At 40.7% G+C, this 26,463-nt stretch overlaps 1 protein-coding gene across 5 annotated transcripts in view; it reads left to right on the top strand.

Annotated features, from left to right (window-relative positions):
- Nucleotides 1–23,074, top strand: part of LOC140518527 (proton-coupled amino acid transporter 1-like) — an 84,914-nt gene extending 61,840 nt beyond the window's left edge. For all 5 annotated transcript variants that reach the window (XM_072630767.1, XM_072630768.1, XM_072630765.1 and 2 more), the window contains 9 exons: nucleotides 706–796; nucleotides 1,527–1,615; nucleotides 2,297–2,392; nucleotides 4,535–4,619; nucleotides 7,520–7,738; nucleotides 12,302–12,400; nucleotides 16,985–17,151; nucleotides 19,142–19,311; nucleotides 21,329–23,074. In XM_072630767.1, coding sequence (XP_072486868.1) covers nucleotides 706–796; nucleotides 1,527–1,615; nucleotides 2,297–2,392; nucleotides 4,535–4,619; nucleotides 7,520–7,738; nucleotides 12,302–12,400; nucleotides 16,985–17,151; nucleotides 19,142–19,311; nucleotides 21,329–21,603 — 1,291 coding nt within the window. In that variant the 3' untranslated portion in view covers nucleotides 21,604–23,074. The remainder of the gene's footprint in view (nucleotides 1–705; nucleotides 797–1,526; nucleotides 1,616–2,296; nucleotides 2,393–4,534; nucleotides 4,620–7,519; nucleotides 7,739–12,301; nucleotides 12,401–16,984; nucleotides 17,152–19,141; nucleotides 19,312–21,328) is intronic.
- The last annotated feature ends 3,389 nt before the right edge of the window (nucleotides 23,075–26,463 follow it).

The following is a 26,463-nucleotide window of genomic DNA, read 5'->3' as shown; positions in this document are numbered from 1 at the left end:
AAAGATGAAGAGGTCACATGGTACCATATGTCAGGGACCTAGAATTTCAGACTAAGGAATTTGAACTTTATCCTTAAGCAACACTATACCATTGAAAAGTTTGAGCAAGAGACTAAGATAGGTTTTACATTAGAAAGATTAATTTGCTTATAGGTGCAGAATGGGCAGGAAAAGATGTCTTGTTCTTCTAAAATACCTACAGTCCTAGGAGTGAGTAGGTCTATGTTCTATTTCCCTATGCTTGTTTTGCCTTCACTCAACACAGCAGGTCTAACAGTCAGACCTGCAGTCACTCAGGTACATTCTTCAACCTCATAGGGAATTGATTTGCTAGGATATTCACCTGAGATCAATTCCATGGTTAGGTGATACCCCGCCCCCCCAAGCCCTTTATTCTGAGTGACTCTCCCTCTTCAAGGCGTCTCCCTGTGAATTGTAAATTGGAATGCAATAGGACATTCCTTCCACTGGGCTTTGGCTCCCTGTGCTCGAGTTGCGAGGACAGAGCTCTATAGTCATCATAGTAATTGGCATTAATTCCAGATATTACAGGAGAGGACAATGGAGTTCACAGATTGTGCCAGTAGGTACCGCCTAAACCAGTTTTGTTGTTTTGTCAAACTGAGTGCTGGAACGATAGCCAGGGAACTGAGCATGGGGCACCCTTTCCTCCACACTAACCCTCCCTTGTCTACTTCTCTGCAGAGTGTTCCAAACTTTGATTCACCTGTTGAAAGGGAATATTGGCACAGGTCTCCTGGGACTGCCCCTGGCTGTGAAGAACGCAGGGCTCTTGGTAAGAGACATCTGTGCTATGAGAGGGAGGAATACCCCATGCTCCAGGAAAGAGTTCTTAGGGGTGGTGTCACTTTCATTTGTTTGTTTATTCATTCATTCATTTATGTTAATGAAATGGGAAAACTTATTCTTTAACTGAAGTTCCAAAAGGTAAGACCCTTCTGGATACTAAAAGTGCCATGGAAGGTAAATAGAACACTAAATCTGCATTAAACTAAGTTTTTAAAAAAATCACAGAGTATATTTGGCTGGTCCCTGAAGTTATATTCTGAAGTGATAGACTTAGAATCGTAGATTGTAAAGACTGAAAAAACCCTGAGATATCATGATTATCTAGACTTCCTCCTCCCCTCCACCATTTTTTTTTAACCAGATGGAGTTAAGGCCAGGAGAAGGAAAGATCACACAGTGAGTTAGAAGGATTTGAACTAAAATCTGGGTCTCTTCCAGCTTACGTCTGTCTTTACTACACCACTGATAAGTTATAAACATATTACTGGGGTTTTTCTTGAGGAGACTTTGGAACTTACTAGAATTCATACCAGTATTCATTTCATGCAATTTCCTCTTCAATCTCGCCATTTCTCCCTTCATTGAATCACTCAGATGGTAGTTTCCTAAGGATAAACTGTAACAATGTTGTCTTTGTTCAGCTGTCCCTGCCTCTTATGGTTTTAATAACTACGTCTCCTTTTCTCTCCCTCTCCCACAACAAACTTTGTCTAAAGCTCGGTCCTCTTAGTTTGTTGATTATGGGCATCGTGGCAGTACACTGTATGGGCATCCTGGTGAGGTGTGCTCACCACTTGTGTCACAGGTAAGATAGATTTACTTCTCCCTGTTCTTGAATGAAAGGTTCTGTATTTAGGTCTATGTTATGTAATTGATGATATTATAGCTTATAGATTTTTCTTTTTTTTTCAAACCCTCTAATTCACATAACAGTTACATTCATATATTTTTGTTGTTCCGTCATTTTAGTCACTTTCAACTATTTGTGACCCCATTTGAAGTTTTCTTGGCAAAGATAATGGAGTGGTTTGCCATTTCTTTCTTCAGTTCATTTTACAAGATGAGGAAACTGAGGCAAACAGGGTTAAGTGACTTGCCCCAAGTCACACAGTTAATGTGTCTGAGACCAGATTTGAACTCAGATCTTCCTGACTCCAGACCTGGTTCTCTATCCACTGTGCCACCTAGCTACCTGCCTATCTAACATGGTCATATAATATTCCAAACCCCTCCTGATTCAATAATAGTCACATCATAGGGGTGTGACTATTGGAGGGTAACATTTTGACTATTATGGTTTTAGCTCTAAGATTCCACACTAGGTCACTTCAAGAAACTGAGGCTCAGGGATAATCTGTAAAATGGGGCCAATTGTACTTCCACTATCTACTTTCAGGCTTGTTATGAGGCAAGGACTTTACAAACTTTATTGTGCCACAGACACGTTAGCTGACAACTAATGTTTTGTACTATCCTTTCCCCTCAGGGTACAGAAGCCCTTTGTAGACTATGGAGATGCAGTGATGTATGGGCTAAAGACCAGCCCCAGCTCTTGGCTCCAGAATCATGCAGTGTGGGGAAGGTAACAGCAGGCACAGTCCCCTTTCCTGAAAGGGAATAAAATACCCTAGGTTTCATTGAGCTCTTTGCAAAGCATCTTGACCTAATGGGAGAAAACAGTGGTAAACAAAAGAATTGTACAGGAGTTTTCTGGCTCCTAGATTGTAAGCTCCCTGAGAGCAGGGATCATGTCTTCAAACTGTATATCATTCTTGACATCTACCTTTGGATTTTATAAACAGTGGGCACTTAAGGTTAGATTTATGAAAAAAATTTTCCGTCAATTGCATATGGTTCCTAGGAAACTAAATTTGCCCAGTCTCTGCCCTATAATAATTAATAATAAAAGCTAGCATTTATATGAAGTTTAGTATGTGCCAGGCACCATGCTAAACACTTATAATTACTATCTCATTTAATCTTCACAACTCTGGGAAGTAGGAGCTATATTATCTTCATTTTACAGATAGGGAAACTGAGACAAATAGCATTTTTTTTAGTGGCTTGTCTAGGGTCACATAGCTAGTCACTGTCTGAGATCAGAACTGAATTTGGGTCTTTCTGAATCCAGGTCCAGCGCTCTACTCACTGTGCCACCTGGCTGCCCTTTAAAGACTTTCAGCTCCATGGAAATAACTATTGACCTTTTGCTTTTTGGATACCTACTCAAACAGGGCATCATGGGAGCTTGGAAAAAAACTTTTTAGAGAGACATTTGCAGTGCGACTGTACCTCCCTAGGCAACCTGTTTCTTTTTGGATCAATCTAATTATCAAGAAACTTGTTCTTTACATCATACCAACATTTATCCCTCTGAAATTTCCTGTGATTACACCCAGTATTGCCCTTTGGGGCCAAAGAATATAAGTCTAATTCATCTCACATGACATCCCTTCAAAGACTTAAGGGCAGGGAGCATCTTTTCCCCTATGTCTTCTCTCTGGAAGGCTAAGCACCCAGCCCCTTCAGTCTTCCCATAGCAAGATCCCAAGGCTCTTGATCATCTTGGTTGTCTACTACCTCATGTTTTCCAGCTTACCAATTTGCTCAACTGTTTGATGTCTGACTCTTTGTGATCCCATTTAGGGTTTTCTTGGCAAAGATACTGGAGTGTTTGCCATTTCCTTCCCCAGCTTACTGATATCCTCCCTAAAAGAACATTTTATAGAGCCAAGTGTCTTTATCAATCTCCATTCAAATTTAATAAATGCAAGTCACCTTCTATATACTATGCTATATTTGAATGTGTACACAGGGAGGTGGCATAATGGATTGAGCACTACACTTGCAATCCAAAAGCCCTGAGTTTGAATTCTGCCTCAGATGCTTGCTAGTATGGGCAAGTCATTTAACCCTTGCTACTCTTAGTTTTTTGTATGTGTCAAATAGGAATAATAACAACACTTATTTTACAGGGTTGTTGTGAAGACTGAGATAACATATAAGTATCTTTACAGACCATATTCATTGTAATAGAAAGAAAATATCAGTCATCTTTCTCCCTCATCCCCAGGGAACTGAAAGTGTAGACTGGGGGTTCTTCCTGGACCCCTTTGGCGGTCTGATGAAGTCCATGGACCCCTTCTCAAGACAATATTTTTAAGTGCATAAAGGAAAATATATAGGCTAAAAAAGGAAACCAGTTAAATTATCAAAATTATTTTTCAAAAAATTTATAGAACCCAAGTTAAAAAATTTTGGTCTATATTGTACTCTGGTGCCCAGAACTGAATGCAGTAGTCTATATGTAGCCTGATAAGGGCAGAGTACAGAGGAATGTTTCTTCCTTATTCCTGGAAGCTTTGTCTCAATGCTGCCTTTGATCACATATCACACTGTTTCCTGACAGACAACACACTGAACATAATAACACTGCCCTTGCTGATCATTTGTTGAGGGAGGGGCAGGTACAAGAAGTGCCACCTGATTATAAGGAATGTATCAGGTCTCAACTTTCTTAAAAATGCACTTTTGGCAGGTCTTTTCATGTTGAAACTTTTTCATTATTAATGATACTTGAAGAAGGTTAATATTACATTATCTCATCATGGGGGTTGGAGTGGTGGGGGTTCTAGTGTGGGACTTGGGGATAAAATTTCTATAAGAAAACCTAAATGTAAACGACGGCTTTTAAAGCAGCTGTATTTTTCTGTCTTCTTCCTAGGCATCTCATAGATTTTTTCCTGATTCTCACTCAGTTGGGATTCTGCTGTGTGTATTTTGTTTTTCTGGCTGATAATTTAAAACAGGTAGGATTTTTCTTTCTCTTGTTTTTATGAAACAGAGTTGCTTAGGTTCAGATGAAAATGAAAGACCTCTGAGGCAGACATCTACCCAAAGCACTTGTGTCTAATCTTGGTATATGGCACTATGTCATAACTAAAACTAGACTGGAGGAGGCCTAGAGTTTTAGTTGGAATGAATGAATCATGAGAGGTCTAAGCCAGGAATGGGAGACCCATAGCTTTCAGGCCTTGGGCAGACATTCACTGCAGTCTTTGGCATATTATCTAAATGAACACAAATTAGGATGCAATTTCAGAAGACCTTGAATTTAGAGTGAATAGTTCTGATTTTCTAGGATTTTATATAACTTAAAAATTGCATTAGTCATTGCTATGGTAGTAGTAAGACAAAACTGTTTTACTGTTATTTAATAGCAATAACAGCTCACATTTTATGTAACTTTTTTGTTAATAAAGCACTTTATGTTCATTATTGCACTAACATTAACAACTAACCTGTGAAGTGATACAAATAATAGTATTCCTGTTTCTTAAATGAGGAAACTGAGTGCCTCTGAGTGGTATTACTAAGTGGTAGAAGGTGAAGCTTAGCCCTAGGTCTTTTAACAACATATGTAAGTATTCTTTTTTATATCATAGCCACCCAAAGAGGCTAGAAACTCAACATTTTTGCCAATTTTGAGGACTTCTCTTGACCTTTTAGGACAGGCATATGCATCAGTTGGGGTTGGATGACTGTGGGTCAAAAATAAGAGGCCAAACTGAAAAAAAAGAGATTTGTTAGCATGCTAAGAAATCTGCTCTAGCTGACAACAAATTCAGATTCCTAGGACACTGATCTGGTTTCTATTAACCTTTCAGGTCCTTTTAGTATACACAACCAATCAGCATTCTGTGGCTACTTGAGATAGAAATGTAAAACATTTCACAGGAGAGCATAGGGTAGAGAAATAGGGGGATCTGTGATGGAAGAAAGGGGAAGTATTTGGAATGCAAATGGCAGGATTATCAGAAAAAGAAAACTTTGTTCAAGGATAGGAGATGAGGGTGAAGAGACTAAATATTTTTACAACTGTAAAAGAAGTCCTCTTAGAGAAAACCATAGAGTCCCTTATCCAAGGCCAGTAATTAGTAGTTACAACAATGGATGAGATCATCTGCCCTACTATGTCTTCACATAGAGATTGGAGACTTTCTAATATTAGGCCACCGTATAGCTGAGAGATTTCTATATTGTTGATCCATCAAAATGTTGCAAAATAATTGTGATTTTCCCCACCCCTCTTACACATCTGCTACTTGTGGATCACAGATGATAGAGGCTTACTAACCAGCAAGACCATAGTCATGTGATGATGGTGATGTTGGAATCTCAAATCAAGCTCTTGGTTTGCAGAAACACCTGCATTTCCTTGGATGAATCATTTACCTTTTCTAGAAGTCAGGTTCTTATCTGCAGAAGGACAGGTTTGGGCTAGATGATCTCTAAGTTTCCATTCATTTCTTCAACCCTGTAATCCTATGAATAAGTAGACACATAAAAAGTAACTAAGATGTATTGATTCTTTGACAATTTCTTTTTGATAAATCATAGAATTAAGAACTAAAAAGAACCTTAGCAATGACTTGGTCTATAGATTTAAGAGAAAACGTATAGTACGATGGATGTCACTCACATTGGAATTAAAGAGCCTGGGTACAAATCTCTTCTGGCACTGACCTTCAGCAAGTCATTAGATGGACTTTGACCTTAACTTTGATGGACCACAGTTCCTCAACTGTAAAAGTGAGAGGCTGAGCAAGATGAACTCTAAGATCCCTTCCAACTCTAGCTCTATGATCACATTTTGTGGACAGGGAAACTGAAGTCCAGAGAGGTAATAACTTGCCCCAGGTCATACAGGTAATAAGAGTCAGAAACGATATTTAAACTCAGGCCTTATGATTTCAAAGCCACTGCTACTGTGCTAGGAGAGGTAGACTTAAAATCTAGGTCCTTTGACTTCAAATCCAGAGCTCCTGTCACTAAACCCAAACAAATTTATTGAGAATATCAATTGAGCAGAGTATGATTTCTGTGCAGTAAACTTCTTGAGAGCAGAGACTGTTTGATTTTTGCCTTGGCATCTCTAGCATAGTGCCTTACACAGAATACATGTCAGGATGTTCTGCATCTATTTCTCCTTAGTATGTTAAGCATCTACTCCTTACTCAGCCTTTCCCTAACAGCTGTGGGCAATACTAAGAAATATAATGCACAATTCCTGACTTGAAAGAGTTTACAACTGAGTTCATATTAATGTAAAAATTCAGAAACAGTTCAGAGTATTGTAAGTTGCCACAAGGTGATATATAATTAATTGCCCAATGAATAGGACAGATAGTAAGGAAATTCAGAAGAACTCTATGTATTAGAAGTCTTAGAGAAGTCTTCCTAGGTCAGTAGATGGGATTTGAGCTAGACCAGGGGTTGGGAACCTGTGGCCTCAAGACTACATGTGACCCTCTATATTCTCAAGTGCAGCCCTTTGACTGAATCCCAAAACTGAAATTCCCCACCCCTGAGCTAGACTTTGAATAATGAACAGCTTGTATTGAGATAGGAAGGGACTCCAAAGGGTAGGTAAGGTATCTGAGGTAGCAAGAATTCAGAGCAATGAGAATACAGAGGTGGGAAAGCATGAATCACTATTGGAGAATAGTGGATATACTAGCTTGACTGGAGCAAATCTGGAAGGGTAGGTCAGAGCCAAATAATGGAAGACCTTAAATGCCAGGCTGAGGAGTTTAGACTTTGTCCTGTTGATAATGGAGAGCCTAGAAAGAATTTTGACTATTTTTGACCTGGTCAAATTTTTTTGATTCTTTCAGAGAGATATATAACCTCTTATTCCTCTTCTCAGGTGATAGAAGCAGCCAATACAACTACTACCAACTGCTATACCAATGAGACTGTGACCTTGACGTCTTCCATTGACTCACGACTTTACATGCTCTGCTTCCTGCCATTCATAGTGCTGCTGGTATTTGTCCGTAACCTCAGAATTTTGTCCATCTTCTCCATGTTGGCCAATATAAGTATGTTTGTCAGCCTGGTTTTGATCTACCAATACATTGTTCGGGTATGTACCTAGACCATGGTCATAACCTCACTGGGGCCTTTACCACCTAGGCTTCCAAATGAAAATTCCCTCCATTGTCACCATCCCAAATATTTACAAAGTGATAAGAGAGACCCCTAAGGATTTTTGTAGTATCTGGAATTTCAGGAAAAATAATATATCTTGGCATCATCAGATGGTTGTCTGCAACCTTTATTTGTTGATCAAAGAAAGAAGAGTAGAAGGGAAGGATATCTTCTGAAATTCTTGTGTCACTGTCGCTGGGTGACTGAGCAATCAATCAACCTCAGATCAGTTAGTGCCAGTTTAATTGATCGTCATTCCAGCTTTCACGGGGTGGTATACCATTCTGGCTAGTCTGATATGACATAGAGGAAATGAGAAGCTGGACTTTATGGTGCATGATTTCAATACACAGGAGAAAACAAAGGTTCTGCATCCATTTCCTCTGAAACAGTTTGGGGTTCATATTCAAGTGTCTCATTGTAGCATTCAGGTAACCAACCTAGGTCTCAACGCGTTGCATTTTTGTGCCCTCTATATCTATATCAAGTGCCCCATTAGCACATAATTGCTGCACACAAAGATACGGCGTAGATTCTACAGTGTGCAGTCAGCAAGAATGGAGATTCTTGGTAAGAAGTCATGACCTATTATTGGAAAAGAGGTAAGCTACAGGAATATCAGAACAGTCCACATTCCTGAACATTCTCTCTCCCACAACTCAGAAATTCCCAAGTGAATTAAATACCTCCTTGATATATCTCTCATACAAAGGAAAATCAGTTTTCCTTGGGTCTCTGGTTGGAGAGACTTGGCCTTGAAGTTTAGCTTCTGAGGTGGATAAAGTACCAACAAAAACTTCTTTGCCCCTCTCAGAAGTCTTTTTACTTAATACAAGGACTTTTAAGAGTAATTAACTGAAGTGATAATGAAGATCTGAAACATTTTATATAGATGGAATGTTGTACCCTCTGGGACTCTCTTGTTGACAAACTCTCCTTTTCTCCTGATTCTTTTTTTTTTTACGCCTTTTCTTTTTGCACTAATGGAAACCTGTCTCTCTCCAGAAGACATGCAAGAAGTATTCCAGGAGGAGGAGGAAGAAATTCCTTACTCTTCACTCTCCCATCTAGACTATTCCTTAGCCATAATCACTTAGCAGCCTCTCCTCCTTGGTAGTTTCTTCTACCCTATCACTATTGTCCAATCCAAATCCTTCTTAAAGTCTTCTCCCTTTCTCAAGGAGTTCAGTGCTGGATCTACCCCAAACTCTGCTCTCAAAACTTGAGGAATTGGATATACTCATTGATGACTCCTTGAATACCTTGGCTTCCAGCTTCTTTAACCTCAGCTCCCATGACCAATATCTTTATTCTACCACAATCATACATAAAGATAAAACCTTTTACCTGATTAACATCCATTAGGCTTCTACTACCATGATCCAGAATTCTGAAATTCTCTCTCCAAGAGACATCCTATTCTTTAATTTCTTTCTTTCCCTTATCCCACCCAAGTCCAATCTTTGTTCTCACTATAACCTTTATTCCCTCTGTTATGTCAATCTTAACTCTATTGCTGATCAATCAACCACACATTTTTAACTACCATTAAATCCTTTTCTCCTGTGTCCTAGTCTTACCATGAAAATCCTCAACCTTGGTTTACCCCTACCACATGCTTTCGCTACTCATCTCATTGAAGATGCAACTGTGCCATGTACGTGCACTAAAATTTTGTTATGTAATCTCAAACCTCACTGCTATGTAGTAGTCCCCTAATTTTTCCTTGATTGTCTCTCTAATACCCTCCACAATAGCTCTAAACCTCTCTCATTAAATTATGTATATTACCTCTTCCCCTCTGTCTGAACAAAGAATCTTGCCTCCTATTTTACTGAGAAAATTGAAGTTATCTGTCTCAAGCTTCCTCATTCTATTTCTCACTTCAGATCCCCCTCTTCATCATTCCCAATCCCCTCTGTACTTGCTCAATCTCTGAACAGGTGATTTTTGTCCTTGCCAAGGCAAATCCTTCCACTTACACTCTTGATCTCATCCCCATCCATATCTTCTAAGTCCTTGTCCTTTCAATTATTTCCTCTTTTATATTCAACCTCTCTTTGATCATTGGCTCCTCTGCCACCAACAACCATGCCAAGGTCCCTTCCTCCATAATTAAAAAACAAACAAACAAACAATTCAAAACAAAAAAAACTTGACCTCACGTTATTATCCCATCTTTTTTCTTCCTTTAATAGCTAAACTTCTGGAACTGATTGTCTTCATTTCCTTATCTCCTACTCACTTCTAGATCCTTGAGATCTGGTTTCTGACCTTACCAGTTAAGTGAAACTACTCTCTGCTCTCTTCAGTGACTTCTTAATTTCTAGATTCATTGACTTTTTCTTGGTCCTTTTTCTATCTGATCTTTCTGCAGCTTTTCACTGTGGACCACCTCCTCCTCCTCATCACAGACTGACTCCTTCTTGGTTTCTATAACATTGCTGTCTTGATTTTTCTCCTATCTGTTTCTTTTCACTCTCCTATGTTGGAACATCCTCCTTCTCCTGCCCACTAAATATGGACATCCTTTAAAGCTCTGTCCTAGACCATCTATATATACTCTCCTTGTCATCTATCAGATGTCACAGATTGATTTAACTCTATGTAGATGACTCCACATCTACATATAGAGTGCCATTCTCTCTTGAATTCCAGTTCGAGATAAACAACTGCCTCTTGGACATCTCCACCTGAATATGGTGCCTGGAACACAGCATGTCCAAAATAGAACAACCCATACGTCTTCCAAACCCCATTCTTTCCACTGGACACCACTTTTACCAGCCATGTAGGTTTCTAGTGCTAGAACCATTCTTTCTGTCATTCCACATATCCAATCTATTGCCAAATCTTGTTGATTCTATCTTTACAGTATCTTTTCCAACCATTCCTATCTCTCCACCCATATAGCTTATCTAGTTCAGGCCCTCATTATTGTACACCTGGACAATTGCAGTCTACTCCCACTTAGACTCTGTGCTTCTATCCTTTCACTTCTCTCACTCGTTCACAAAGCCACCAAGTTGATATTACCAACAGATTTTCACGTCTCTCTCCTACTCAAATCTTCAGTGACTCCCAGTAGTTTCTGAAATAAAATGCAAACTCCTCAACCTGGCATTAAAACTGTCACACTCTATCTCCCATATACCTCCAGTCTTCTTTTCTTTTCTTTTCTTTTCTTTTCTTCATATTATACCCTTCTCTCACTGTTCTAGTCAAACTGGCCTCTTAACTATTACCTGTAGGTGACAACATCTCCTGCCTCCACCTCTTTGCATAGGTGAGTCTCTGTCTAGAATGTATTTCTTCCACCTAAGGAAATTCCTAACTTCTTTCAAAGCACAGATGAGGTATCACATCCTACACAAAGCTTATTAATTTTACTCCTTCCCTTGTCCTTCTACCTCACACACAATATTAAATATTCTTTCCCTCTTCAAATAATCTCCTTTTAAAAAGAACTTTAAATAGATTTTCTTCTTTATAGCTTGTATTTGCTGCCTTGTGATTCCCCTCATAGAATGTAATTTCCTTGAGGATAAGGATAAGGGGTTAGCATGTGCCATGCACATTAACGAATGTTTTGCTTGAAGTGACTTAGGGATAGCAGGTATTATAAGCAAAACTAATTTGGAAATGAAGTAGCTGTTCACATTTCATCTGTGTGTCATTTCCGTAGGCAGCCCCACCTAACAAAATGCTGCCTCCTTCCTCTCTACAAGGCAATTACAACGCTGCTTCTGGATGAAGTGATAATAATATATAGCATAATAATAACTACTGCCTGTCACATTCTGTAGTTTGTAAAACACTTTGTATAAGGATTAGCCTCATTTTCATTTTGTGAATGTAGAAACCAACACTCAAACTGACCAAGAGGCTTGGTCAGAGGCCCACAGGTAGAAAATGTGCCATTTCTATAACAGCCAAAGGTTTCTGAGAGCTTGAGCCTTAAAAACTCCCTAATGCAGAGGAGGGCTCCTCCATAGCTCTCTGAGATAACCTGAAGTTCCCCTTCATTCCAGCGTTTCTCTCATCTCCTCCTCTGACAGCACTGTTGCTTAGGACTGTCCTTTCAGTACTGATTTATGTCTTTTTTCTTTCTTCTCCAAAGGAACCTCTTGACTTTTCCTTCACAAATCAGTAAGGACTTGTGGCCAGGAACTTCATAATTTTATTTAGTTAGACATGCAAGTGTTAAACACCCTTTACATACAAACCACTGTCCTGGACATAGAAAAAAAATAAATTAATACAACAATCCATAATCTGAAGGAACTTCCATTCTATTTGGGGATACAACATGTGTACAAATAAACAAATATAAAATGATTCTTGGAGACGAGAATTCACCACCAATTGCTTGAGAACAATACTGAAGTCAACACACCTTCTGCCATCTTCTCCTAGAATTTCACAGGACAATTCATAGAATTTGTCTGCTTTGAGACTCATAGGGCTTCTTATCCTAACCTCATGTTTTTATTTTCAGGATATCCCAGATCCCAGAAATCTACCTCTTGTAGCTGATTGGAATACCTACCCTTTGTTCTTTGGAACTACTATTTTCGCATTTGAGAGCATTGGTATGGTAAGTTTTGAAGTGATTAGCAACTTCCCAGGACCATTGATGAACTCTTGGGGAAGAGCCTAGGACTCACTGTACTTATTATCCAGACCGTTGTTTGTCCTTCATTCTTGTTCTTGAAGAGGATCATGACCTCAGGGAGGTGATCCCTGCAAGCAAACTGGATTTAAGTGAGGAAGGACTGTGTAAAGTCACCAGTCTCACTTTCTCCTTCAGAGCCATCTGGGTCCAGTGGCAAGATATAGATCAGGACAACTGAAGATGGTCCAGGATGCACCTGGCCTTTTCAAGTTAAGGTCTTTAATGGGCCTCAGTTTGACTGAGGCAACATCCATTCAGTGTTAAGGCTTAATAAGAAATGAGGCAGAAAATGGTCTCTTTACCTAGTTCAAAAAAAATCTGGGATCTGGGAAGGGAAGACCATCAGGGTTTCTGGTGAAGACCATTATTGTTATTGCTATTTACATTCACTCTGAGCCAATCAGAGCTCAAATAATGACCAAGTAGGGCTTGGTCTGGGACCTATTGTTGGCCAACGAATGAGAGCTGGGCCTTTTAAGAAAGGCTAGAATAATGCAGTCATAAGACAAATTTTGACCTATGCTAAGACTGGGGTAGGGAGCCGGGGAAGGAGCTGGAGTGTGTCAAATAAGTGAAGTTTCATACATTTAGAACCAGAAGAGACCTTAAACCAGGCCTGCACAACATACAGCCTGCAGGCCACTTGCAGCCTGCCAAAGGATTGTGGGCAGTCCATGAAAAATGTAGAGGATATAAAAGAAAGAAAGGATGTGTTTTGTCCATGCTCACTTAACCTGTCTTCCACTAGTCACTACTGTGCCCATCATGTAGCTTGTTGGGTAAGTTGCCACTGCACATTCTATTGTTTGTCACATGACCCATGGCTACCCACTATTGTTATGCCTTTACTTGGAAAGTGAGAGGCTAAAAACCTATCTGCAGCCTGAAGAAGTTTAGCCTGTTGTAATTTTGACATTTACCTACTGCCAAGTTGTGCAGGTCTGCCTTAGACCAGGGGTTCTTAACTGGGGATCTATGAACTTGATTTTTAATATCTTGACAATTGTATTTCAAGGCATTTGTTTCCTTTGAAATATTATGTATTCTATTTTATGCTTTTAAAAGCATTATTGTGAGAACGGGTCCAAAGCTTTACAGGACTGCCAAAGGGGTCCATGACACAGAAAGATTAAGAATGCCTGTCTTGAGTACTATCTTGTCTAGCCCTCTTAATTTATGGATGAGGAAACTGGTACCTAGACAAATTAAATGATTTGTTCAAAGTTACATAGGTAGAATAGAACAAGGACTTTAACCTGGATCACAGAATTGGAAAGTTAAAAGAGATCTCAAAGGCCATCTAATTTTAACCCATTCCTGGACAAGATATGATCCCTGGGGACTTTTTACCTCCTGGTAGCCCATTCTCTTTCTTTGATAGCTTCAACTAATAGAAAGATCATAGGACTTGAGCTGTAAGGAATAGTAAAGGCCATCCTGACTAACCCTCTTATTTTGCATACGAAGTAACTGAGACCTCCAGAGGCTAAGTGATTTACCTCAGGTTCACATCAAAGGCAAGATTGAATCCAGGAGCCTCTTCATTATTTAACTTATCTTTCCCAGCTCTACTGTGTAAAAAAGTAGCTTAAGTCCAATCCTTCATCTATATACCAACCCCAGATGTAAAATTATTCTGTAAGTAGTATTACAGTTGCATCTGAGAGAATTTTGGATCTGAAAGGGGCCCCATAGGCTATCTTCTCCAAAGTCCTCATTTCACATAAGGGGAAAACTGAGACCCAAAGAGGTAGAAGATACCTGCCCCGTGGTCCCAACACCATGGTCCTCTGACTCCAAGTCCAGCACACTGCCTCACTTCTGACTGGTCATGGGACCCTCAAGGTAGGCCTATTATCTTAGATGTGATAGATAACTGTATCTTCCAAAATGGCTTAACAGGAATTTCCAGGGTAGCCTTGGCAGGGGAGACTGAGGAGAATAACATGAAGCATTTTATGAGTGGTAGAGCTCTCATGTGGTGGTTCATGATGGTATTACCAATTTTATAGTTTACAAAGCACTTCATCATGTTCAGTCATTCAGTCATGTCCAACTCTTTGTGACTCCATGGATCATAGTATCCTAATATTGTCCATGTAGTTTTCTTGGCAAAGATACTGGAGTGGTTTGCCATTTCCCTCTCCAGAGGATTAAGGCAAATAGAGGTTAGGTGACTTGCCCAGAGTCACACAGCTAATCAGACAGATTTGAACTCAGGTCTTCCTGACTCTAGGCCCAACATTACATCCATTGAGCCACCTAGCTGCCCCTTCAACATATATTATTTAATTCTTACAATAACTGTAGGTGGTAGAAAGTATGAAATTGATAGCAATTTCACAAATAAAAAAACAAAGTCAGAGGAATTAAGAGACTAGTAATTAGCAGGATGGGAAATTGAATGCAAATATCCTGCTTTAAAATGGAGATTGTGCCTTTCCTTTTCATTTCATCTCACCAATTATTCTCTTTAAGACTTTTCAATGATGTTCCACTTTGGAGTATTAACAACCTGCTGAGTATAGAGCACCGGGAGAATGTATACAATATAGAAAAGATTTGGGATTTGAACGCAGGTCCTCTGGCCTCAGAGTCAGTAATCTTGCTACTGCTAGACCACATGGCTTCTGCTGTGAGTCTGGAAATCAAAAGAAAGGTCAAAGTTGAAGATACAGGTTTGGGAGTCATTGTGCTTTGCACTTGGGTTAATTAACACCAATCAGTGCTGAGTATTGGATTGGAAGTTAAGCTATTAGGACTCTGGCCTTAACTTTGTAACTAATTGAATAAGTAACTATGGGTAAATCGTTGTCCTTGCCTAGGACTCAGGTTCCTTGCCAATCAAATGAGGAATTGGAAATGATTGTATTCCAAGTCCCAAAAGCTCTAATATTTGGGGGAGTCTTGAGCCACCATTGCCACAGGCCTGACAGACAGTAACCTATGTTGAGTGGTCTGGCTAAGCCCAAGAGCTGCTAAATGAGCTTGAAATCTCTGAGGAGGTCAGAGGTTATGCATGCATAGATAATCCCTGAAGGTGAGGAGATTCCAAAGAGAGGAGTCAGGTTATGGGGTTTAGTCACAAGCTAGGTGGCACCACAGATAGAGAATTGAACCTGGAGTCAAAATTCAAATTCTGCTTCAGACACTTGCTAGCTGTATGACCTTGGGCAAGTCACTTGACCTCTGTTTGTCTCAGTTTCCTCAACTGTAAAATGGGAATAATAATAGCACCTACCTCTTAGAGTTGTTGTGAGACTAAAACAAGATTATATTTGTACAGTGTTTAGCACAATGCTTTGAACATAATAGGCACCTAATAAAATGCTTATTTCCCCCTCTTCTTACCCATTAGCAAAACTTGCTGATGCTGAGATAGGATTCTAAACAAGAAATCTACTTTCTTTAACTCTTTAATGGCTTTTTAAACCATTACCATTAATAATTTATTGTAAATTTGTGGGGTTTTTCCTGCATTGAAATTTTGATGATGAAATATTATGTCATGTAATCATGTAGTATCATGTTGTAAACAAGTCATTACACACACATATTTCTGCTGATGCATGCTGGACTTTCCAACAATGCGCTACACCCTCACTGCCAACACTTGCTTGTTAAGACCTGTCAGCGAACTTGACCACTGACAGGTTATAACTTGCATTTTGTGTGTGTGTATTTGGAAAATGATGTAATCACTATGATTTTAACTCTGTTACGTAACAAATGAAACATGCATGAATGCTTTTTCAAAAGTTTTGTATCTTTTCTTCTTCCCTTATGCTTCTGCTGCCCCCTTATTTTTATTTAACACCCTCTCAATTGCACCTGAGGCTACTAACACCCCCTAAACGCACCCTCCTGCGTTGTTCCAGTGTCCTCCAGGGGTAGCATTGCCCACTTTGGGAACCTCTGTAATCTTTTTCACCAACCATTATCAAGTTGTCAGCCCAAGAATTTGATTAGTGGAAGAAGGCAACGTATGTGGTGCCATATCCAGATGTTGTAGTTTCCTCAGCTTCTCAAAAGCAATGTCAGGAGAGCACAATCTCTGACAGTTCACACCAAACTGGGAAAGTTTTGAGTAGGAGCTGAGGAAGGACTCTAAGTTTGTCATCTGAGGACCAATAGAATGTCCTTGCAGAAAGGCTCACCTTCAGAGTCCTGACTACACACTGGGGGATACATTTTGTGGCTACAGCACTTCATGAAGACTAGTCAATAAAAGCTGGAGCTCTGCTGAGTAGAGGGAACCACCAACCACCATGATCAAATAGTGGATGCACTGAAAAGTGCTTTTCTATGTTCATGCCCACTGAGGGCTCACAGAACAAGAAGGCAAGTTTGCCCATAGCTGAGGGTTGCAAGAAAGAAAAGGGAGGATCTACATGCTGTGGAGTTCTGGAAGAAGAATAGAAATTCTTTTGGGCATGAAGATGTTATCTCCCTTGCTGGTGATTAACATTCCTGTTTTTGTTTTTCCCTTGCTTTCCTTTCCAATAGGTTCTTCCCCTAGAAAACAAAATGAAGAAGAGTGACCATTTCCCAGTCATCTTGTATGGAGGGATGACCATAGTTACCCTTCTCTACGTCAGCCTGGCGTGCCTGGGCTACTTGAAGTTTGGACCAGCCATACAAGCCAGCATAACCCTCAACCTACCCAATTGCTGGTACGTTTAGGGTCTGAGGAGGTGGAAATCCATGCACTTGGGAAGCCTTGGGAAAGTACAACTCTGATGGAGCAGGAAGAAGACTTCTGGCTCTGCCACTAGTTGAAAGCCATTCACTATGTGTTTTGCTTTGAGAAAGTTCTCTTTCTATGCCTTTATTTCCTCATCTATAAAATGGGGACAATACTCATTATTTTCTTCCTCACAGGCTTTTAGGATAAAATGAGATAATGATACAAAACACTTTGTAAACTGTAATGGCAGTTATACTTTCCATTATAGACTGAGTATTGTGTTCAGCACTAGGAAGAAATGCAAAGTCTAAAAAAGTTAACATTGTGATTATTATTCATTTTTATTTAAATAAAGCAGAAGGATTATAGCGTTTTTTTGTAGGCTTAGGCAAGAGTGTACCTGATACCTCTGTGCTGATCTCATCTTGAATATAGTTCTTAGACTGAACTATAGAATATCATCACTGGAGTGTTTGATTATCTAGTCAACTCTTCATTTTATTGAGGAGAAAACTCTAAGGCCCAGAGTGAGTTTTTCAAAGTCAGGATTCCAATCTAAGCCTTTGGGTTCCAAGTCCACTGTTCTTTTCTCTTCATGGTTCCTAATTAAATGTGTTGGATGCCACTATTGTTAAACCAAAAGCATGATACCTGAAACCATTCTGTATCAGAGAAGATATTTCAATTGGGGACAACATATGATAGCATTAGTAGTAAGGAATGGGAAATAGAAGTCAAACTGGATGCCCTGTGGGTCGAGGTCCTCTTTTGTCAGCAGCTCTCCTGACATCTCTGATCCCTTCAGAGCTGTGGCCTGCAATGTAGCTGTAATTTCCCAGATTCTAGTCTCAGCTCTGGTCTATAGGCTATATGACCTTAGGCAACCACCTTCCTCATTTTCTTCCTCTGTAAAATCGGAGTGGAGGCAGGGGAAGGTTGGACTGGAGATCTAACGCAGGGATTCTTAATCTTTTTTTAGACCCCTTTGGCTGATGAAGTCTGATGAAGCCTATGGACTTCTTTTTGGAATAGTTTTTAAATGCATAAAAAACACAAAATTAAAAGGGAAGCAACTTTATGGAAATAGTTATCAAAATATTTCAAAACCTAGGTCACAGACCCCAGGTTTAGAAGTCCTGTTCCAATATTCTACTGTTTTTAAGTCACTCATGATAAGCCCATTTATATTAACAACATCATAAACAGTTATTCCTTCTACTGATGGACACGGAGAGCTTCAAAACATACTTAGAATTAGCTCTAGGGACAAGACCAAACTCAGTTATCAACAATGACCATCAATCCTGATAATGTGACCAACTCAGGACCCATATCTGCATCTCTACCGTTATAGAGACCTACAGTCCTGCTCCTGACACTACCTATGTCAAGTACAAGACACTTAAATTCCCTGGGCCTCAGTTTCTTTATCTGTAAAATGAAGGGGATGAATTAGGTGGTAGTTTCCAAGATTTCTTTCAGTTATAGCTCTTCAATGTAGAATCAAATACTGCCTCCAACCATAATGAGCTATGTGACAGCAAACAAGTCAGTGAGTCTCTCCAAGTCCCAGTTTTCACATCTATAAAATGGGGATGACGATACCTGTAATACCTTTCTCAACCCTTTTTCACAGGTTTGTTGTTAGGCTTGAAGCAGACAATGCATGTAAGATGCTCTGCCAACCTAAAAGTATGAAATAAATGCCAGTTGTTGCTTTTGTTGTCCTTGACCACTATTACAGTGATGCTGCACACATTTCCAGCTGTTTGGCCCAGTGTGATCAAGCGTTTGGTCCTAAGGAGGTAAGATGCTGGGGAGAATAAAACGTACATGAGCTTCTTCAGCAAATCTGGAGACTTCTGACCCGCCATGTTGAGTTCAGCCTCTTCTTGTCATGTGATCATTTTCATTTCCTTTGATGCTGGCTGGATTTTCCCAGATGAACTGATCAATCATGTGGCTTCTGTCTGCAGGTTATTTCAGTCTGTGAAGCTCCTCTACTCTCTTGGGATCTTCTTCACCTATGCCTTGCAATTCTTTGTCCCAGCTGAGATCATCATCCCTTTTGCTGTCTCCCGAGTGCCAAAAAAGTGGAATTTGGTGGTAGACCTATCCATCCGCACAGGCCTAGCCTGTGTGACATGTGAGTAGAAAGCAGGATTACTTGATTTTGAGTGATACTTGAGCATCCACAACCTGGGAGCTGTTGGGGTCCAGACCATGGAATGAGGGCAGGAACTTCTGAGTTCACTGGCATGACTCAGCAAGCTTGTGACAGGGGAGAATAAAAAGATCCTTGACCCAAGCTTGTGACAGGGGAGAATAAAAAGATCCTTGACCCAAGCTTGTGACAGGGGAGAATAAAAAGATCCTTGACCCAAGGGTCAGGGCACTTAGGTTTTATTCATAGCTTTACTACTTATTATGACCTTAGGCAAGTCACTTCATCTCTCTGGCAGCTTTGTTGTTGTTGTTTTATTTAATTATTTTCAGTCGTTTCCAGTTCTTTGTGGCCCCATTTGAGGTTTTCTTGGCAGAGACATTACAGTGGTCTGCCATTTCCTTCTCCAACTCATTTTACACATGAGGAAACTGAGGCCGATGGGGTTAAGTGATTTGCCCAGGCTCACACAGCTAGTAAGTGTCTGAGGCTGGATTTGAACTCGGAAGATGAGTCTTCCTGACTCCAGGCCCAGTGTTCTGTCCACTGTGCTAAGTGGCACCACAGTGTACAGAGTGCAGGACCTGGAGTCTGAAAGACCTGAGTTCAAATTCTACCTCAGACACTTACTATCTGTGTGACCCTGTGTAAGTCACTTAACCTCAGCCTGCCTCAGTTTCCTCAACTGTAAAATGGGGGCAATAGTAGTACCCATCTCCCAGGCATGTTGTAAGGGTCAAATGAGGTGATATTTATAAAACACTCAGCACAGTACCTAGCACATAATAGGCACTTAATAAATGTTCGGTTCCTTTTTTCTCTTCCCAATGTCATTTGAGATTCAAGGATCATTAAAATCAGCTGCTAACAATTCTCCCCTCTCTCTTATTGAGAGAGATAATAATCTTCATTTCCCCTACCCATCAACATAAACACTTCACAAAAGAAAGAACTAGAGCATGTCCCCTCCTATAGCTTCTCATGACTAGGTTACAAAAGAGATTTACTGAGTTTGTTTTGATAACCCCTTAGTGTTTGGATGGCACGTGTCAGTTTACAGAGGCTTTCAGATATACTCTTCCACTAAAGTCCTCCCCTAGGACTTTATCTCAATGTGAAGGTGACCCTGGGTTCTCCAAGGCTAGGACAACAGAGTAGACTCTTACAGCACCTACCATGCTCAATAGGTTTCTCGAGAGAACCCAGCCCTTCTCATGTGATCCAGGCTCCCCAAGTTGGTAATCCAGAGACACAGAGAGATGGGCCCCTTGGTCCGTGTAGCTGTTTGGAATGACTCTCCCCCAATGGTATGATGGTACAAGAGGAAAGTCCTGTCTGGGTCAGGACTGGAGGGAAAGAGAGAGCTCCCCTAAGACTGGTATCTCTGATCTTCCTCCGCTTTAGAGAGGAAACTCTAGACTAAATCCTCCCAAAGGGAAGGGTCCATGGAGCAAGAACTCCTTCTCATTGTCACTTTGAACAATTTTATTTCAGAAAACTCACCTTGTGTGTGCACATGTGCACCCCTACACACACACATCCCAACACTCTAAAGATTTTGAGTATGGGCTCAGGGCATGCCAGTCTATCTAAGTGTAGTAAGGGTAGCCAGGTATTGGGCTTTTTTTCAGCTATAGCAACTCTTGAAAACTGCTTTTCCATTAAAGTAGAGATTGCGATTTGCATCTGTGGAGTTTATAATTACCCAACACAAGCACAGATCTTTTGAAGTACTGAAATTAGCTTCCATTAAAAGGTGGCTTATGCAGAACTACATATTAGCAAAGATCTTATGATGCAATGGTAAGAATCAAGGACTTTGAATCCAAGGACCCTACTTTGAGGTTTAGCTCTGTCACTCCTCTGCTAGGTGACCTTTTAAAGAATATAGTTTAAGTCCCTTGGCACCCATTTCCATCCTTGAACAGTGGACATGATAATACTAGTTATACTTTCCATATCTGGCTGGTCATGAATGTAAGTGTCCTTTCCTTCACAGGTGCCTTGGCCATTCTGGTCCCCAGGTTAGACCTGGTAATATCCCTGGTGGGCTCCTTGAGCAGCAGTACCCTGGCTCTGATCATCCCACCACTCCTGGAGATCATCACCTATTACTCAGAGGGCATAAGCCCTCTTACCATCATTAAGGACCTCCTGATCAGTGTCCTGGGCTTCGTTGGATTTGTGGTGGGCACCTATCAATCAATCTATGAGCTGATCCAGCCACCTGTTTCTCCCACCTTTGCCAACTTGACCAGTGCCTTTGTACAGTGATCTGCTTCCCAGTGGAACACCTTGTGAACTTCCTGTTTCCAGGACTAGGCCAACTGTGCTATAGTAGAAAGAGTACTGAGTCTGGAAATGGAACACCTGGGTTCTATGATATAACTACGAGCAAATCACTTCGACTCTTTGAGCCACAGTTTCCTCACTTGTAAAATGAGGATGCTGCTTTTCCTTACAGGATTGTTAGGAGCATTGAATGAAGTAATGTATTCAAAGCACTTTGTAAATTGTAAAGTGCTATAAAAATATGACCTATTACCACTTCTTTTCTTCCCCCTCAGCTTTCTTACTTTAGGAGCTCTCCATGGGACTGCCTCAAGGTATGAGTAGTTTTCTCTTGGTTTGGCCCCTAGCTTGTTGGAAGACTTCAACTAACAGTTTCTACTAGCTGCCTATCCTATAAGGATGACCTAAGAAGGCCAAGCACATGTTTACCATCCATGAACTGTCTGAATACAAAGTGATACTGAAACTCTAAATTTACTCTGTCTGGAGTTTGACTCCCTTTCTGACTCCTTGTCCCTGCACCTCTGCCTTGTTCCTCAAAGAAAAAATGACCTGTGAAATATTGATGCTCCACCAAGAGTTCTAGACTCTAACATGTAGTTGGGTTCTGTATCAGAAGAGATGCAGTTTTAAGAAGAGGGCACAAGTGTGCAAGAAATCACCTTGAAATCCTGGAGGCAATTAAGGGGAGGACCTTAAGGACCATCATCCAACCCTCTCACACTCCAGGGGAAGAGACTGAAGCTCTGAGAGGACCAGAGGTTTGCCCAAAGCTGCACCATGAGGTCATGGTTTGGCTGAGGCTAGAAGGCAGGTCTCTGGCCAAACAGGGTTGACTTCTTTCCCATGAGACCACACCACCCTATGCATTAGAATGACAAGCTATCAGAGCAAGAAGGGATCTTAGAGACTCTCTGGTCTAACACCCTAATTTTGCAGACAAAGAGAAAGGAATGGATTTGCTCTGGGACTGTAACCCAGGATATCCCATCCAGTGCTCTTTTCACTATGTCCCACATATTTGGGGAAGGAAGAGGGGTTTCCTGCTACTGCAGAGGGCTCTGGAGAAGGAAGACAGAAGTGGTGCTAGAAAACAAAAAAGACCTTTTCTTATATTTCTTGACTATGGTTAGTCATGATCTCCAAGTGAACATTCTTATTTTTTGGAAGATTAGCAAGTTAACCTCACCAAGAATTAAGTGAAATCTGACTCAGGTTAGTGATTTGGGGGAAAGGTTGGAATCCAAAACAGCTTATGATAGCAGAGATCAGAATTCATTCAACAAGCATTTATTAATTATTTTGTGTGTGCAGAGTACTATGTTAGGCACCAGGGAAAATTTCAGGTTTAGAGAGGATAATGTTCTTGCTCTATTCCCTCACAAAGAAGAGCCTTTGGCCATCTCTTCATTGCATATAACTTACCAACATTAAAGACTAATAACTACTAACATTTGTTTTGTCTTTGGGTTTTTTCTTTTCCTTTTTCAGAGAGGGATGCTTATAGTTTGGGAGACTGACTCACCCATCCCCAATGTAGGCCAGGGTTCTTTAGAGACTCTTAGTAGACAAAAAAAGCATCTGCAAGTGGGCAGGAATTAAGGAGAGGGAAAAAGGTCTAATGGTTACTGTGAATCTCTGGGAGCAGGGACAAATTCAACCATGTCATATAACATTTAGTATGTACAATGTACCACGTGAATCACGAGATAAGATAAAAATATAAGGCATGACACTTGCCCTTTTGGAGCTAATCTTAGAGTAGAAAATAATAACTATACACTGATAAAACTGGTAGTTGGAAGAGGGAGGGGACACATAATTATTGTCTTCAGTTATCTGAAGAACTCATTTCTGAAAGGGATTATCTTGATTCTGGTTGGACCCAGAGGGAAAAAGAAAGAAGGAAGGTTTGGTCACAATAGGAGAAAAAACTTCCTTACTACTTAAGCAATGAAGAAAGAGGCATGGGCTGTCCCATAAGAGGTCTTTAAGGAGGGATTGAATGGTCATTTGTTCAGGGACACATACTGCAGGGGAGAAGCAATAATAACTTCCAAGGGCAGACCACTTTGAGGCTGGATTCATGCTTGCTGACCCAACTGAGTCCTAGGGGTGTCTGAAGAGAGAGATCAGCTTCTGGAACTCTTTGGCTTTTTACACGTCCACCCCAGAACCTTGGGAAAAATCACTTCATACTTAGTTTCGGCTCCTATGTGTCTGTTTTTACCAAATGGCAGAGTGGAAAAATACTGGGTGTACAAAGAAAACCAGGTTAAAGCACAGCTATTCATTTTCTCCACAAGAAAGAACTGATTAACACAAGAGACTCACCAGTGCTCATCAACAAAGACTTAAGCAACCAGTAATAACTAACTACTGTTAATACTGTCCCAGGATGCTGAGACTTCAGATGTCAAAACATGGAGCAGATTGTGAGGCTGCTAAATCAACATTTTACATTCTCCCTTGTATCTGCACTATCTGAGTAACACCCTCAAGGTCCACGTCTTCTGGCAAGGCCATTCAGGATTGGGTTCGTCCTTTTATTGGAGATCATCTCCAAGAAATACTGAAGTAGTTGGCAGGGTATTATCTGAAGTGCAGCTGGCACTGACTGAAGATTCTGGCACTCTCAACCTTTCATACTCAAAAGTCTGCCTTCAAGGTTGAAAACATCCATTTTAGGATTCCTGCTCAGTCACCTATACTCAGGAGAGAAACAAGAAGAGATAGTCTAAGACCCAGGTTAAGGTTCACCTAGGCAGGTCATGTGCCCTGTGCCATGTACTTTGCAGCCATCATGTTGCTGGGGTGGGAGATAAAGGCCTGTCTCTATCCCCCAGATAGAGGAGAGAGGGGGAGAGGGGAAGGAAGGAGAAAGAAAGACCAGAAAGAAGAGGGAGTAGGGGAAGAGAGAGAGTGGGGGAGGAAAGAGAGAAAAAATAGGGGAGAGAGAAGGAAGAGGGGAGGAGGTGGGAGAAAGAAACGGGAGGATAGGAGAGGAAAGAGAGAGACAGAGAGAGACAGAGATAGAGAGAGATAAAGAGAGAAGCCAGAGAGAAGAGTGGGAGATGTAAAAAGGTAGGAGTGGGGGAAGGGAAAGGGCAAGAGAGAAAGAGGGAAAAGATAAAAAGTAGGAGAGAGAGGGGGGTGAAGGGAGAAAGAAGAGAGAGAGTGAGAGAGCGGAGAGCAGTTACTCCTTTTAAGATCTACATAATAGATTTGCATTTCATGTGCAATCTTTTTTTTTTACTTATACGATGCTATGAAAATGCTTGTTTCATTCCATAAATTAAAAATAAAATAAATAAATTTTTCTAAAAAGAAAACAGATTCACTGAGTGTCCTCTCTGATATAGCTTCCCCCACTTCAACCATCACGGGCAGGGATCAAGGGACAAACCCCTAGTTTGTTTCATCTTTCCAAAGTGATGAGCCCTTCAGCATTGAGTCATAAATGTCTCTGGGAGTTACCAGGCACTGCAGACCCACCCCCACACATGTTCCATGAGCTGTACTCCAGTTCAGCCTCCAGTACACTAGTACTGTTTTATCCAATTTGGAAATGAGGCTCTGAAAGATTGTTACTTGAGCACAGTCACACAAGTAATAGGTATATATGGTACAATTTAAGTGTCCCAACTCCAACTCCAAAACTTGCTCCACTATACCAAGCTCAGGTCAGGGCTGGTGTAGATGCCCACTAAGGTGCCCAATAGCCCTGAGGTTCTATGATCATAGAAACAAAAATTTAAGTGCCCAAGAGGAGTGTAAAGTGTTATGAGACCAGATACATAATCAAGAGGAAAGAAAAGCTTTATTGAAGAGATGGTATTTGAGATGAACTTTAAGGGACATCAGCAGAATTCATGACATCTGGAAATGGGGGGGGGGGGGAGATGATAGTGAGTAGGTATGTCATTTAAAGTAAAAGAAGAAACTACTGAGCAGATGAGATGAGAAATCAATCCAATTTCCAAGGAAGAGAAAAATGGATAGGGAGACTTTATCCCAGGCTTTACTGAAAACAAGACACATGATGTCCCTAACTTTCTCTTAGCTACCAACCTAGTAACCTAATCAAAGGGAGGCAGAGAAACACAGGACATGATCTGTACCCTCCAGTTTGGTGGTGGCAGTGGTGGTGGCGGCGGCGGTGGCGGTGGTGGTGGAAATAGGATATATTTATAATTAGGGAGTGAGAGTCCATGAGGATGGGAAATAGAGGCTGGCCTTGGAGTCAATAACACACAAGTTCTGACTCTGACATTCTACTAACAATGAGTATGACACAACAACTTGAGGGAACTCTAGAAGCTGATATATTAGGGACAAGATCTATGACACCAAGGTTCCGTTCTGGGATTTCCCACACAATGATGAACTTAAACATTCAGAGAGAATTACCTCTCTTTCCCCTTCTTTTTGCCTCCCCCTGTTCCCAACAAGGAAGGACAAGCTAAATTACAAAGGGTGATATAGATGGCAGATACTATAAGATTTCAAAGACAGGCAAAATGGGTAAGGATGGGAGTGGTCAAAGAATGCTTCATTGAGGAGGAGAGGCTGATTGGTATTTGAATTGGCACAAAGTTTAGGCGAAGATTGTTCCAGGCACAGAAACAACAGAAGCAAAGGCTGGGAGTACAGACTTGGCACACTATGTCCAAACTTGGTAAAGTCAGTGTAACTACAACTGAGAGCTCATGTTGAGGGATGAGGGAGAAGAGGCAGCATGGTCAGTCAGGTCAGGAGACCTAAGTTTTAGGTCCAGCTCTTATTAACTCATGAAAGAATGATCCTGAGCAAGTCATTTTCCTTCACTCTCTCCTCTCCTAA

This window comes from Notamacropus eugenii, chromosome 1 (assembly GCF_028372415.1).
Source record: "Notamacropus eugenii isolate mMacEug1 chromosome 1, mMacEug1.pri_v2, whole genome shotgun sequence".
Lineage (NCBI taxonomy): Eukaryota > Metazoa > Chordata > Mammalia > Diprotodontia > Macropodidae > Notamacropus > Notamacropus eugenii.
This window is presented reverse-complemented; position numbering and strand designations above follow the sequence as displayed.